The following is a 14,147-nucleotide window of genomic DNA, read 5'->3' on the forward strand; positions in this document are numbered from 1 at the left end:
CCAGTTTGGTGGGGGCATGAGATTCACCACCTCTCCTTTTCTGTCACTTAAATAGGGGTTTTCATCTCATTTCATGGGTGAGCAAGCCCAATGAGGAGCCCTCCATCTGCAAAAAACACATTGGCTTACATGCAAGCATGAGTCCACCTTATGTTGTGTATGGTCAAGTTCCTGCATTGGCAGATCTAGCTATAGTGACAGAGCTCTACGTTCATCAGTACTTCTATCAATGCTGACTCCAAGAAACCTACACCTTAAGCCAAGCTGTAACTTAACCAAAAGGTTTCCAAGGTGCTGCAGGCGTTGGGGAATGATGACTGCAATGCTCGCCCACTTGTGGAGTGCATTGAGACACACAACTGGAGAAATTCCTTGTGGTACTCCACAACTGCTTCTTATGATCTCATATATATCGAACCGTCATTACATGTTTGTTTGTTTGTTTGTTCTGGAGGTGTGTATTCTGTTCCATTCTCCATCTCAACCTTATCATCAAGCCATGGCCGTCCCCTTCCAGCCATTACATTGCTAATGAAGGATGGATTGCAAAAGTGTCTAGCCAAGTATTTGTAGCCAGAAGCAAAATGATTACATGATCCTTGAAGACCTTCAGAAGCCCCCAGTGAATCTCCATGGATGATGTATTATTATTATTATTATCCTTTTCTTTTAGAGGTAGACATGCATGAATCTTTCACTAAGCTTAAAAAAATTATAAAAACCTTTTTTGAATTGTCCCAGACATATGAAGAAACCACTAGGGATTTTCACGTGCATATACAGTGGACCCTTGTTTTACGCTGGGGTTTGGTTCCAAGATCCCCCGTGGATAACAAAATCTGTGGATGCTCAAGTCCCATTAAATATAATGACATGGCAAAATAGTGTCCCTTATAAAAATTGGAAAATCAAGATTGAAATGTTCAAACAGTGGAAATTTTCAAACAATTTGAATCCGTGTATAAAAAATCTGTGTATAAGAAGGGCCAATTGTACATGTAGCTTCTATTCTGATCGGAATCCAGTGGTGTAGTGGAGCCACGGTTCACAGAGTCAAGATCTCTGGACTTTTTGATAGCAGTAACTGTGGCTCCATCTCCAATCCTACTTGGACTCTCTTAAATCTAACTACAATCAGTTGCAATTGCAATTTAGCTTCAATTCCCACAGCAAATAGCAGAGGAATGAATTTCCCAAACAACAGTGTATTATGATAACCTATCCAAACTATTTTAGTCTTGAATTGTAAAGACCTATAATATTTCTAAAAAACCTGCTCTTAGTACAGATGAAAACTAGATCAGCCCAGTCATCTGCATTTCCAGAGTCTCCTTGGGAGTGTTCCCAAAGAGACTTTTATAGTGAGGCAGTCCAAAACTAACAAACATACCATTACAAGACTTTGATGCAAATAAATGTTCAATCTGGCACTTCCTAAGATTCTCCCAAGGATAAAAGCTGTACGATTTCCTGGGGCAAACTGATCCATTTTCTAACCATGTTGCATACAGAAAAGTCTTCACCATATTTAATTCTGAACCTGCTTTTCTCCTCACTAAAAATTGATAGACATCCATAACATGGAAATTGTTGCTCTTCATTTTTCAGAAAGTACCTAATATTTCAGAGCCAGTGTGGAGCCATGGTCTGAATGCTGGGCTATGACTCTGGAGACCAGGGATTCAAATCAGCCATGGAAAGCCACTGGGTTACCTTAGGCAAGTCATACTCTCTCAACCTCTTGCCAGGAAAACCCCATGAGCCTTAGGTTCACCATAAGTAAGAAATGACAGCAATTCCAACCTAATATTTCTCCAGTGGTAATAAATGCATTAATACTTCTTAAAAACAGCAATCTGAATGTATAGTGACATGGATTGATTGTGCTCATATACTAGTGTTTTATAAAGTAATCCATCCACTCAGTTTACATTAAAAAATAAACGCACAAAAATTAATGAGGAGAGGTGACCGTGGTGTGGAGCTGAAAGCAGACCTCTGCATTACTACAATGAGGATAAACCTGTGTACAGTGAGTTTAGTAACCAGATGTATAATACTTGCCTATTTTTCTTGTCCCAGTGGTTGAACCACAGAACACAGGACGAGTGAAAGACAACAGCATTGGATATAGCAGCAATAAATTCTGAGTGTTATTTCTTTTTGTAAGAACATTTGCAGAAAATGTTTGCTTTGCACGCTCTTTTCTGTAAGCTAACATTAAAAAAGGCTTCATCTACTGTAGATATATAAGTTATGATTCTCCCCCCCCCCCCCCCATATTTGTTGGACAGGGGTTTTTGGAGGATGGAGCTGCTAACCTGGGACTGAAGATAACTGCTGTTGGTTGAGGGGAGAATGTATGCTTATGTCTAGAAAAGGCAAAGACCTTTTAGCATAAGCTTGAATTGGCAGCAGACAAGTGTGTTCAACAGTGTATGGAGTTCAGACATAATTTATAAGGAAAACATCACCTTGCCACATTTGGTCCTTTATTATTCAAGCAGCAAGCTCATATGAATGGATGAATAGTATTACAAAATTGAGCTGCTACAGAGAACAGACCTTACCCTGAAGAGTGTTCTGCTTAAAACAGCTTATTTTTTAAAAAAAGCACTTATCTTTGTCTTTGATTAATTCCCAGCTTAAAGAATTGAAGCAAAATAGCTTAGTCTATCAGCTTCTTGTAGGGATCAAATGCACTATGATTGTGTTCTTTTCAATGTGTCACTTCAGTGTCTGAATCAGGCAAAAAATGTGTTATTTAATAAGATGTACTACAATAATATGACTTTTTGAAGTTCCGTTGTGTAAACCAAGCATTCCTCTCTGGGTGATGGGGATTTGCTCCTGCACTTATTTTGGAAAGCCATTGAATGGCGAAATATTCTCCCTGTCTTTGCTTCTCCAGTTCCTATAGTATGGCCTACTGCAAACAAGACACAGAGGCACAGTGATTGTACTTGTGGCTATAAACAAAGCACAACCAAAATATGCTGAGCTTTCCTAACTCCCTTTTAAATGCTGAGGATGGGGATGGTGGACTACATTAGGCTAATTTTACTCTCCAGGACTGCTTCTTATGTTACTTTTGATTCGCTCATATTTATTTGTCCATGGACAGTGGAGCAAAGGAAATGTGTAGCAGCCAAAGTGTTATGCTTCTGCTTTCTGCCAGAGAAGGCCATAATGGTGGGCAAACTGAAGGACAGAAAAATGTCAACACTTGCATAATTTTGCTGGGACCACAATAATAATCAAAGGAGAAAATAGGAATAAGCACAAAAGTCACAGTAAATGTACCGAAAGCAAACTCTTAATGGATCTGCATGAGGCACACCTATGTCTAAGGATATATGTAGATCTTTATAATTATTTCTCAAAGAAGACCCAAGACCATCTTTGATGCAGATGGGCTAGTTTAGATGTTAAGCGAAGTAAAGCCATCACAGCCAATGTATTTTGTTTTTCTTGTGGTGTCTATGTGTGAGAATAAAAGACCTAGGAAGGAATATCCTTGGAGAAAATCTCCCATTACCATCTCTGTAATCCGCAGTCTTAATAACACTGTGTCGGATTATAGAACTATCTCCCAGTTCAGAGTCACCAAGCCACATTTCATCTCAGCAATAGAATGAACATTTGGTCTCAGAATTAAATCAAGAAAGGTAGGGAAATCCAACTGAAGATGGTGAAATTATATTCTGTTCAGGCTATTGTGATTCTAAATAAATAATCTGACATGACGAGAGTCCTCCAACTGAGACTCTTCGAATTTGTCTGAAATGCAGATGTACCAGGAGGTGAAGAGGTATGCTCTGACATGTTAGAGTATTCACGTGGATGGATGCAGTATCCAAAAAATATCACTCCAGGCTGGCTTTGCCATTTAAGCTTGATTTGATTATCATTTTTGCTAAGATTTGAAAACATGGACATGAACTGGATGCGTGCAATTTAAAAGCAATGCTAGAAGCAGTCCTCAGATGACTACCATGTCAAAATAAGTCACTCTGGCTGTAAATAAAAGGCAATTTACATAAATTAGGAATTGGAATACCTACAGAATTTATTTCCATGCCACTCAACTCTCCACTGTCTGCCTCATTTGATGAAAACTGAAAGAACTCACACCCAAACCCACACAGAAAAGTAAAAACTGAATATGTATTGTAGAAATGTAGAAGACAAATACAATATTTTTTTCAAAAGGAATTACTTTTAATATATACTCGCAGAAGGTCTAATACTATGTATGCTGTCTCTGTAACTTTTTCTTGTAAATAACTTTGGGACAGTTAAAAACACTGGTTTCTTTTCTATGTCTCTGTTTAAGCATAAGACTTTGTAATGCTTTTTTAAAGAGAAAAACATCAAAGAGCAAATTATGTACTTGCTTCCTATGAGTGTAATGTACTCTTCAGTTTTTTATGGAAACTGATTGTAATAGATAAAGCCTTTTGAACAGCCTTGGTGTTTAGTGTCAAACTCCTGTTTTATAACAGGGAGGGGGGAAGAGTTGTCAATGAACCCTGGTCCAAGTAAGACTTGGAAACATGTTCCAAGTGCGACTGTACACTGAAAATTTTGAATACTGACTGCATTAGAAAATTCTATTCATAAAATAATTCCTCAAACAAATTATATTTCCTGACAGCCTACTAGCAAATCCTCTGGGAAATTCTTCTGCACAGGTCCTGCTGAAACAAATGAAAGTTGCACAAGATCGGAGTAATACACTATCTGATATTGCAGCACACTCATGCCACTCCCATTCACTCCAGTGGGATTTGCATGCTTGTGCTGCTCCTGTTCACTTCAGTGGGATTTGCACAGGAAACAGTCTTGGTGGATTGTGCTTCATGCATTTTGTCAAACCCAACCTGAAACTAATCTTTCTCTCCTATGAACAAAATATTTTTGTACACTTTTCTTTAAAACTGAGGTCAGATCATTCAGTTGCTACAAATGGAAGCCATAACTGACCTTCACCAAATAAATGTTTTAAGAACCATAATAGGGAAACAAAATGTCTCCAGCGTTAACAGCTAAGGGGAGCGGGGGAGACAGAAGCAAAAGTAGAAGTGCAAATGATTGGGGTGGCCTTTACAGGCTACCTAAGTATGATTTTCATGGGTAGTATTTTATGATGATCAATTTATTTTAAAAAAAGATATTTAGATTTAAATAAAACTTTCTAATATTTTTTGTTTTTGTGGGATGGGGTGGGGATATCCCTGGAAATGCTTCCTCACTTTTAGAATTATGAAAGAAATGGATTTTCTTATACTTCCAAGTTTCAAAGTTTTAATATTTTTATCCTATTTCCAGTAACTTTTCTTAACGTAAAGTGAGATGTTACATCTCTGTGCTGTTGGAGCCACAAGTTATTTGGTGCTTGGCTGTAGCTGTTATTGTTGTATGTTTATTTTAATCTCCCTTTTAGGAGTAGTTTGAAACTTTGATCAAGCATGCTCACCACCTTTGGAGAAACAAACAAAATCAGGGTTGTATTGTTACCTGAACACAAGCACAGACAAAAAAAAAAAAAATCCTGTCAGAAAGGTTCACTTGAAACTCATAAAAAGAATTATATTCTCAAAAAAAATCGCATAGCCTCGATGTTATTTTTCCCAGGAAGCTTAATTGTATAATAATATTAATAATAATGTATTTTATTGGCCTATAGATGCAGAAAGCAAACACACAGAAAAGTGATATAACATTTGTTTGATGTCCGCAGTTTCCTTCCGACTTCTCTCTCTCTCTGCTCTTTCTCCCTTGTTTAATATTTATGTGAACGTGAGTAAAAACTACAGCCTGATTCATTTAGAAAGTGACCATTTTTTTTCTTACAAATGTCTTAGGACCAACATCTTCCTTCCCCCATCAAATTTTTAAACAGATTTTATATTTCTTTAGAATGTAATAGGATTTTTTTGGTCTTATTTTATGTCCTGTAAGTTATTAGTTCAATACTGTTAGCATTCCATAATAATGCACACATGATTTTTGAATGTTTTCTGTAAATGACAATCAATGTTGATGAAGTTCCTTTCTTTAATGCTGAACAAAATTAAAAAATGTATAAGAAAACAGTAGTCTGGAATGAGGTTTTTTCCCCACAAAAATCTAATCTTGGATCATGCTTTCAGTGAAAATGTTGTTGTCATTGTTGAAAAGAATGAACTTGGCTACCATTTATTTCTTCTACTGAGTTTCAGAGCTGCACAGCAGCAGCCAGGATTGGTAAATTTTTGAGAAACGTGTTGGTGCATGGACCCATTTAAGTTGAGCATCCCTACACTATTCCATAATCTAGAAATCAAATATTTGGTCAACAAAGATGAACTGGTCAGCATGGTGGAAGCAGTGGATTCCTTGGGTGGGAGTGAACTCATTCTTCAGCAATTGGTAATGCAGAGGAAAGGGAAAGCCAATATAGTCAGACATGCACTCTGGATTTTGACAAAGCTGATTTCCATAAGCAGCTGGGGACATACTGGGTGAGTTCCCATTATCACAAATGTTCAGAGGTAAGGGAATTCATGATGCACAAGAGTTTCTTAAAGATGACATATTGAAGGCCCAACTGCAAACAATTCCAGTGAGGGGGAAAATGGGAAGTGTCTAAAGAAACCAGGGTGGATGTACAAAGAACTTTCAGGTGAGCTGAGATTTCAAAGCAACACACAAAAATGGAAGAAGGGCAAAATAAACAAAGAGGAATATGAACAAATAGCCAGTACTTGTAGAGAAAAAGTCAGAATGAGCTCAAGCTAACAATAATAAGAAAGAGGGGCTTTTGAATAGGAAGAAAAGGGAAGTGAAAGGTGGCAATGTGGAAAAATGGTGAAATGCTAGCAGGGGACATGTTGAGAGGTCCAACGGTAAATGGGTGGTTTTAAGCACGTGGGATCATTGTGCAATGAAGATGTTGAATTCTTGCCTTTACAATGACCATAAAAAGATATCAGTTAGTGTTATGCTGATGCATGTTACTATCAACACTAGCCATAGTTGTCATTTTTCTTCATTATAAAGATATATTTTTATTTTTTATTAAAATAGTTATATCCTGCCCTTTATCTGAAGACCTTAAGACAGCATACAATAACTTATATTGTTTGCAGATGGTGGGGTGGGAAAACAACTCCAAGCTCATAGGAGGGAGGGAAGGATTAAGACTCAACTCCTGTCATGTGAGCATCCCAATTGAACCTGAACCACAGCCTCCTCTCTGGCACATAAATAGAGTCATAGAATCTGGCACAAACTTCGAGTTGGAAGGGGCTTCATGGACCATCAAGTCAAACCCCCTCCTCAGATCTCCAGCCAAAGCATCCTCAGCAAGATAGCTGTCCAACCTCTTTTTGAAGAAGTCCAGAGAAGGAGAACCCACAACCTCCTTAGGCACAAAGCATAATCCTCATCTTTTAATTCCAAAAAATATGGTATATTTCCGCACACTGTGTAAACAGCAAATCAGTTTCACACTTCCAACATTGCACAAATGAAAACTAGGATACACATGGTCAAGATCACAAAAGTTATTAATGAAGAAGAAACCACAAGCTAGGACAGTCTGCAGCAGTTTGCTTTTGCCTTGAACTTACTAGAAAGGACAACATTCTGCCTCCTCTTCTCCTTTACCCCACTGAGTGAACTGAGTGCAAACTCGTTTTGAAATGTGAACTCTGTTTGCAGCAATTGGAGTAAGCTATGGATGAATGAGGAAAGGGGGGACAAAGAGAGAAAAATGAGGACATTTTAGAAACAGGTAAAAAGTTGGATGATAAAGGATTAATCAGAACTGTCCCTGCCAAATCAGGACAATTGGAGGGTATGCAGTTCATTTCTGTTCATATCTATGGAGATTATTGCATGGACAAATAACCCGATTCCTCCCTAACGAGATGCAGCTGGGTTCTGGGATGCAGGCGGGTATTATCGCTTGTAATTCACCACTGATTCTGCTGGCCAGTTGCACCCAGATGCAGCTGGGTTCTGGGATGCAGGCGGGTATTATCGCTTGTAATTCACCACTGATTCTGCTGGCCAGTTGCACCCCAGCTGCATCCTGGGTCCCAGGCACACTTTGGAAGCTGCTTTTCAAAGCCGGGAGCTTCCCATCTTTGAAAAATGGCCTCTGAAGCACACCTGGGATCTCAGATACAGCCAGGATGCAAATTGGTTGCGAATTATGAGTGGTAATACCTGCTTGCATCCTACAACCCACCTGCATCCCATTAGGGAGCAGTTGGGTTATTTGTCCATGCAATAATCTCCTATTTTACAATGGAAACACAGATTCCTTTTAATCTGTAAAGCAGCAGTGAAAGAAAGTGAAATGAGGAATTTACCCCACCACCACCACCACAACAGAATTTTTAGTCACACCAAAATATAGTCAGCCCTTCTTAAACACGGATTTTTTATACACTGATTCAAGCATCCATGGTTTCAAAAAAGTATAAATTTCAAATATCAAACCTTGATGTTCCATTTTTTATAAGGGACATTGTACTGCAGGATGCAGTACAATGCTTTGCTTTGTAATACTCCAAGTTATAGAAATAGCAACTACTGTAACTAGAACTGTGCACCTTAGTACAATTAAAACACATATGCAAGTAAGGTCCAAAACACACTGCAGAAATAATCCAGTTTGAGACCATTTGCTTGGCTCAGTGCTAGGGAATTCTGGGAACTGTAGTTTTGTGAGACAATTAGCCTTCTGTCAGAGAGCTCTGGTGCCACAATAAAATACAATTGGCAGGATTTCCTAGTGCTGAGCCAGGGCAAGCGATCTCAAACTGGATTATTTCTGCAGTGTGCTTTGGACCTTAGTTCCTGTACTGTTATAATCTCTCCAACATTCAACAGATGTATCCTTTGCAAATCTCACTATTCAAACTGGGGCGAGATACCACTTGTATATTAATGTCAAGGCGTTTTCCATAAGAAGTGCTGAACCTGATTTGAATGGGGAGAAACTCCAGACTCATTGCCAATCAGAATAAGATATTACCATATTTAGATCTAGCTCCCATCCCTTCTTATGAAGTAGCCCATTACTATAGGTTTCTTCTATAATCCAATTATATATTTTTTCATGCACTATGTGTTTGGAAAACAAGGTTACTCAAAAGTTGTTAATGAGTGCAGAGTTTCCCTAGGTCCAACCAAGTACAATATGAAGGAAGTAATTTTCTGGAGCAGAAATCAGAAAGAGTAAATAGGAGCTAATTTTGCAACCAAATCCTCTAGCTTTCAGTTTTCCCTTGGAAAATAGATCTTGCACATAAGCCTTTATTTTCCCCATATCAGAACTGGGAGAATTTATCACTGGGCCAGAACAGACAGCTTTTTCCAAAAGTGGGCAAACCCTCACTGCCCGCATGGCCTACTCCCAAGGCGGGCTGGATCCTCATGGCATGGGGTCAAGCCAGACTGCTGGGTAATTTTTTGTTGCCTCCCACCATGCATTCACACACTGCCAGGGACCTGCAAATTCCTCTCACTGCCCACCTAGATGCCATTCCATTGGATAGCCACCCCTTTGATCAGCCACACAATTGTATATGTGATGCTGTGCTTGTACAGGGCATTGGCGCTTTGGTGTGTGAGTGATACACTGCCAAAGCACAATCATGGAAGGTCCCCATACATGCCCCTTCACCCCATGCCCCCCCTGTTGGACTGTCTGTTTTGTGTATGTTGTAATTAAATCCATTGGAATTATTGTACTTTCATTTCTTTGCTTTGCCACAACCCCACATTTGCATCAGGGTGTCTATATGCAGGCATGAAGATGCACATCTTCCATACTAAGCCAAACTATCTAGAAACTCCAGTTTTTAACCCCAGAGTGCAGCTTCAGTCTAGTTTCTGCCACTTTCTTTGGCCTGTCTTTTCCACTTCACAGTGTCTAAACTTCAGGTGCAAGAGAAATGGTCTGGTAGGAAAAGGATCAGGGGCCAAAAAAAAAATCTCTTATTCCTCCAGAGTGTATGGATGATTCTGAGGAAGGGATTTTTAATTTCCTTGAGTAGTGTAGGAATAGTATAGGAGAACAATAAAGTCATTTCAATAGCCATTTCACATCTAATTTCCAAGTATGCCATTTATAAGAGTTATCACTTCTTAACTATATAACTTTGGCTTATTTGAAATGCCACAAAATAAAAATCAACTTTGCATATAGCCAGCCCCACATGTCGATTATAACAAAACAACATTGTTTAGGAAACCTAGATTTCTGGTCCTTAAAGATAAAATAATTAATAACTGACTGCCAATTTCTAAAATATGAAGTGTGAGCGGTCAAAGCAAGTATTTAAAATAAGAAAAAACAGTCTTGGTAAGAGAAACATTTTCATAAGAGCTATCCTTCCCACAAGGGGTGATTACAAATTAAAGGTTTTAAAAATCTTTTATCCATTTGGGAATCAGTTTCTAATTACAAGGGATTAATCTGATAAAATCTTTTAGCATGTGGACCCCTATGTATAGGAAGCCAGAGTGTTGCAGCTGAAGGTTAGTTTCCTCTTGCCACTTTTTTTGAAAACACAGGGAAGGATTTGGGCTGAGCATTTTTTATTTTTGGAAATTAATTTGGATGTGGCAAACTTGTCAAATTCATTAAGAGTATTAATAAGGTGTAAACAGAGGTAGGCAACCTTTTTGACCCGGGGGCCGGGTTGCTGTCCTTCAGACAACTCGGGGGGCCGAAGCCAAAAAAAATAATTAAATAATGTTTTTAAAAATTAAATAAATAAATAAACCGGGACAAATGTAGGACAATAATTTAAAATGGAGGACACTTTTTTTAATTTTAAAAATGGAAGACGCGCAAAAATATCTGCTGATTTTTTAAAAAATGTTAATATAAATGCATGTTTCTGAGGCTTCTATAGACAATTGCCCCCCTTGCTCCCCCTTGCCCCCACTTGCCCCCCTTGCCCCTCCTTGCCCCCACTTGCTCCTCCTTGCCCCCCTTGCCCGCCGCTTGCTCCGCGTGCCTGCGCCATAGGACAGAAGCCCCACGCGCCTGTGTCGGACGATAGAGGCCCCGCGTGCCTGCGCCGGAGGACAGAGGCCCCGGTGGCAATCTGCGGCAGGGCCGGGCTGGGGCCAGTCCCTAGGCCTCGGCGGGCCACATGCGGCCCGTGGGCCGTAGGTTGCCGACCCCTGGTGAAAAAGCTCTGTTTTCTGGGTTTTCTAAGGAAATCAAGATATCATCAGCATAAAGGCTAATTTTTGGTTCAAATTCAGTGTTGTCAGGCCCTTTTTTCCTAAGCCCTGTCTTGATGCAGATTGCAATCACAACTGCAAACAAAAGGGGTGACTAAGGGCATGCAACCTAAAAGTCTTTCCAAAAGTGCAGCTAAAAGTGTTTCAGTGCTGGAAATGACATATTATTGTTTCTTCTCTACTCTCCCTCCCTCCCCCCTCTCTCTCTTTTCATTTATACATAGTCTTCTTCCCTGAGCTGGGACTCAAAGCTTTTTTTTAAAAAAAAAATTAAAGGCTCATATAGGTGGAAACAAATAAAACTTTTTTAAAAAAATGCAATCCATCTGTCAACAGAATTAAATATGATTTAAAATTTATCTGTTCAAAAACAAAAGATAAAAATAGCACATCACACTTTTCTTGTTAAACAATCAGTTCCCCAAAGTTCCCCGTTAAATATATAACACTGTTTTTTAAAAAGCAAAAAAGTCTTCTTCTGCTAACAGAAAAACGGCAAGGACAGAGCTACTTGAACTTTCCTAGGAAGGGAGCTTCCGAGCCGGGGAGCAGGCACCAAGATAGCCTTCTTTTTGCTTTCATAGCAAACATACCTGTAGGGGATGAAGCTGAAAGAAGTGACTCCCCTAAAGATCTCGCATGTCAGATAGGATCATTTGTGAAAATACAGTTCATAGAATGGTCTGGACCCAAGGTATTCATAAATCATAATTAACACTTCAATATCTGCCCAGAAACAGATTGTTAGCCAGTCAAATTGTTTTGATAAGGATGTCATGTGACATAATATCTATTGTTGTATTAAATAAAATTAGGTTTGCTATTTAACATAACCATGCCTACTGCCTGATCATAATGCCAAGTGTTATAATGAAACAGAGCCTTAAAAAGCAAGCTTATGCATAGGCAACAGGAGTATTGGATCCCCCTGCTGGACACTAGTGGCCATAAAAGCCTCAAGAGGATGTTGGGGAGGTATTCGAGGTATAGAGCCTGTGACACAGCAGCCCAACCTCCCACCAGCAGAGATTCCAGGCACAGAAGTTATGGATGAAGAGGACAATGAGGTATGTACTTTTAGCCGGCAAAGGTCTGAAAGGGTGTGCCTCTGCCGGTCCAGGAGGCTTTATGAGAAACACTCAGCAATCAGGAAACAGCTGTGATTAGGAACTGGGTATTATAAACAGGTGCAGGATGCTGAACTCATCAGAGCTTTCTGATGAAAGCATATTTCTCTGACTCCCTTGGACTTTGTTGCCTGAAACCTTGCCTCCTGGACTATAGATTGATCTGGAACCTTTGACCTTTGGACTGCCTTGCTGACCTGTCTTTCTGAAACCCTGGACCCTTGGCTTGCTTTACCCTTCTCTATTGGACACTGAATTGGTACTTTGACACTGTACTTTGCTGCTTGTATTTGCAAAGACCTTTTGTTTTAGTTAAAAACCTCTACTAGGCATTATCAGCAGTCTTGGAAGCTTTCTCAGACAGCTGCTCACTCCCTGGGGACAGAGCCAAGGCAGCATTGAGGACAGTGGAAGGGTGAGCATATGCCTCATGGCTTCATCACCAACTTGGTTCTCTCCCTAGGGAGGGAGCCAGAGTGGTGATGAGAGTGACAGAGGGGAGAGCATGCCCCTCATGGCTTTTTGTCCAGCCTGGCTTTCTCTCTGCGGAGGGAACCAAGGTGGTGGCAGTAGAAATGGAGGGCAGCATCTGAGCAAGGCAGCAGCAGGAGAGGGGAGGGGAGGGCACTGTCACCACCCCCAGCAGCCCCCCACTTGGATGCACTGAGTGTGGTGATGCCACTGGTCCCAACCAACTCAGCAAAAGCAGAAAGCGACCTATGAACATGATCATTCAGGTGGGACCACAACAGATGGAATTAGTAGTGTGATCACCAATCACCCTTCACCATCATCTGTGTAGGTAGGGCTGATGGGAAATGAACTCCAATAGCATCTGGAAGACCACAAGTTCCCTGCCCCAGAAGGTTATATATATGTGTGTGCATGTGTGTGCATATATTTACATAGGATTCCAAACAAATTTGAATTCTGTGTAATAAAGGTTCCTGATCTTGTGGAAACAGCTTTCTTCTTAAAAGCTCAGTGTCCAAATTTCAGTGGTAATCCCAGAAAGGTCAGTGGACCTCATTTCTGAAGCACCCTCTGGTTCAAAAGAACCAACCAACCAACAAACATGCTTGCTGTATTTTTTTTACTGATGTGATTTGAAATTGTTTGACATTTAATTAAGTTTTAATATTTTTGACTTTCTCACCACATCTTACTATAATAGGGTGGGATTTTGTTTATGTATGTCTGGGTTTTTACATTTTGAGTCCAAATTTTTTGGGAGGAAAACAGGATGTAAACCAAAGAAATATATAGTGGTTGATAATCTCTACTACCAGTGATGCAGGAATGGCCTGTACTTAAAAGGCACAAAAGCTACTTTGGGTTATAACTGGCAGTGGGGAACAGCTTAAGTTCCACATCTCCTCTTTCATTTGCTCTTCGTTTTATCTTGGATTTTATGTGACTTACCTCTGTTCCCTAATCCCTAGGTATTTGCTCCATATAGGTTAAAGTGGATTCATTGCTATCTTTTCTATATAGCCTCTCCATGTTCTTTTAATGACATGAAACACCCTGAAATCATCATCACTGACAAATGGTACGAAGACCAACCTCATCACTGACACTTTGAATAGGAGGCAATGGCTTTAATGCCATTGGTTTCATGACATGCTGGCAATAGTAGTAACTCACCACTTTGACCCTCATTAACACAGAAGAGATGTACTTCTTTCACTTCCTAGTTATGGGTGCTGTTTTTTTTTTTGGGGGGGGGGGTTAAACAAAAGGTCCTCCAGTTTGATATTCAGA

At 39.8% G+C, this 14,147-nt stretch overlaps 1 protein-coding gene across 2 annotated transcripts in view; it reads left to right on the forward strand.

Moving 5' to 3' along the window:
- RORB (RAR related orphan receptor B) overlaps positions 1–6,019 on the forward strand; it is a 197,121-nt gene extending 191,102 nt beyond the window's left edge. For both annotated transcript variants that reach the window (XR_016277360.1, XM_089490721.1), the window contains one exon: positions 2,083–6,019. Coding sequence is in view for 1 of the 2 variants with exons in the window: in XM_089490721.1 (XP_089346847.1) it covers positions 2,083–2,112 (30 nt within the window). In the remaining variant the exon portion in view is untranslated. The remainder of the gene's footprint in view (positions 1–2,082) is intronic.
- The last annotated feature ends 8,128 nt before the right edge of the window (positions 6,020–14,147 follow it).

This window comes from Sceloporus occidentalis, unplaced genomic scaffold, assembly GCF_023333645.1.
Source record: "Sceloporus occidentalis isolate IW3139 unplaced genomic scaffold, rSceOcc1.0.p SCAF_1, whole genome shotgun sequence".
Taxonomy (NCBI): Eukaryota; Metazoa; Chordata; class Lepidosauria; order Squamata; family Phrynosomatidae; genus Sceloporus; species Sceloporus occidentalis.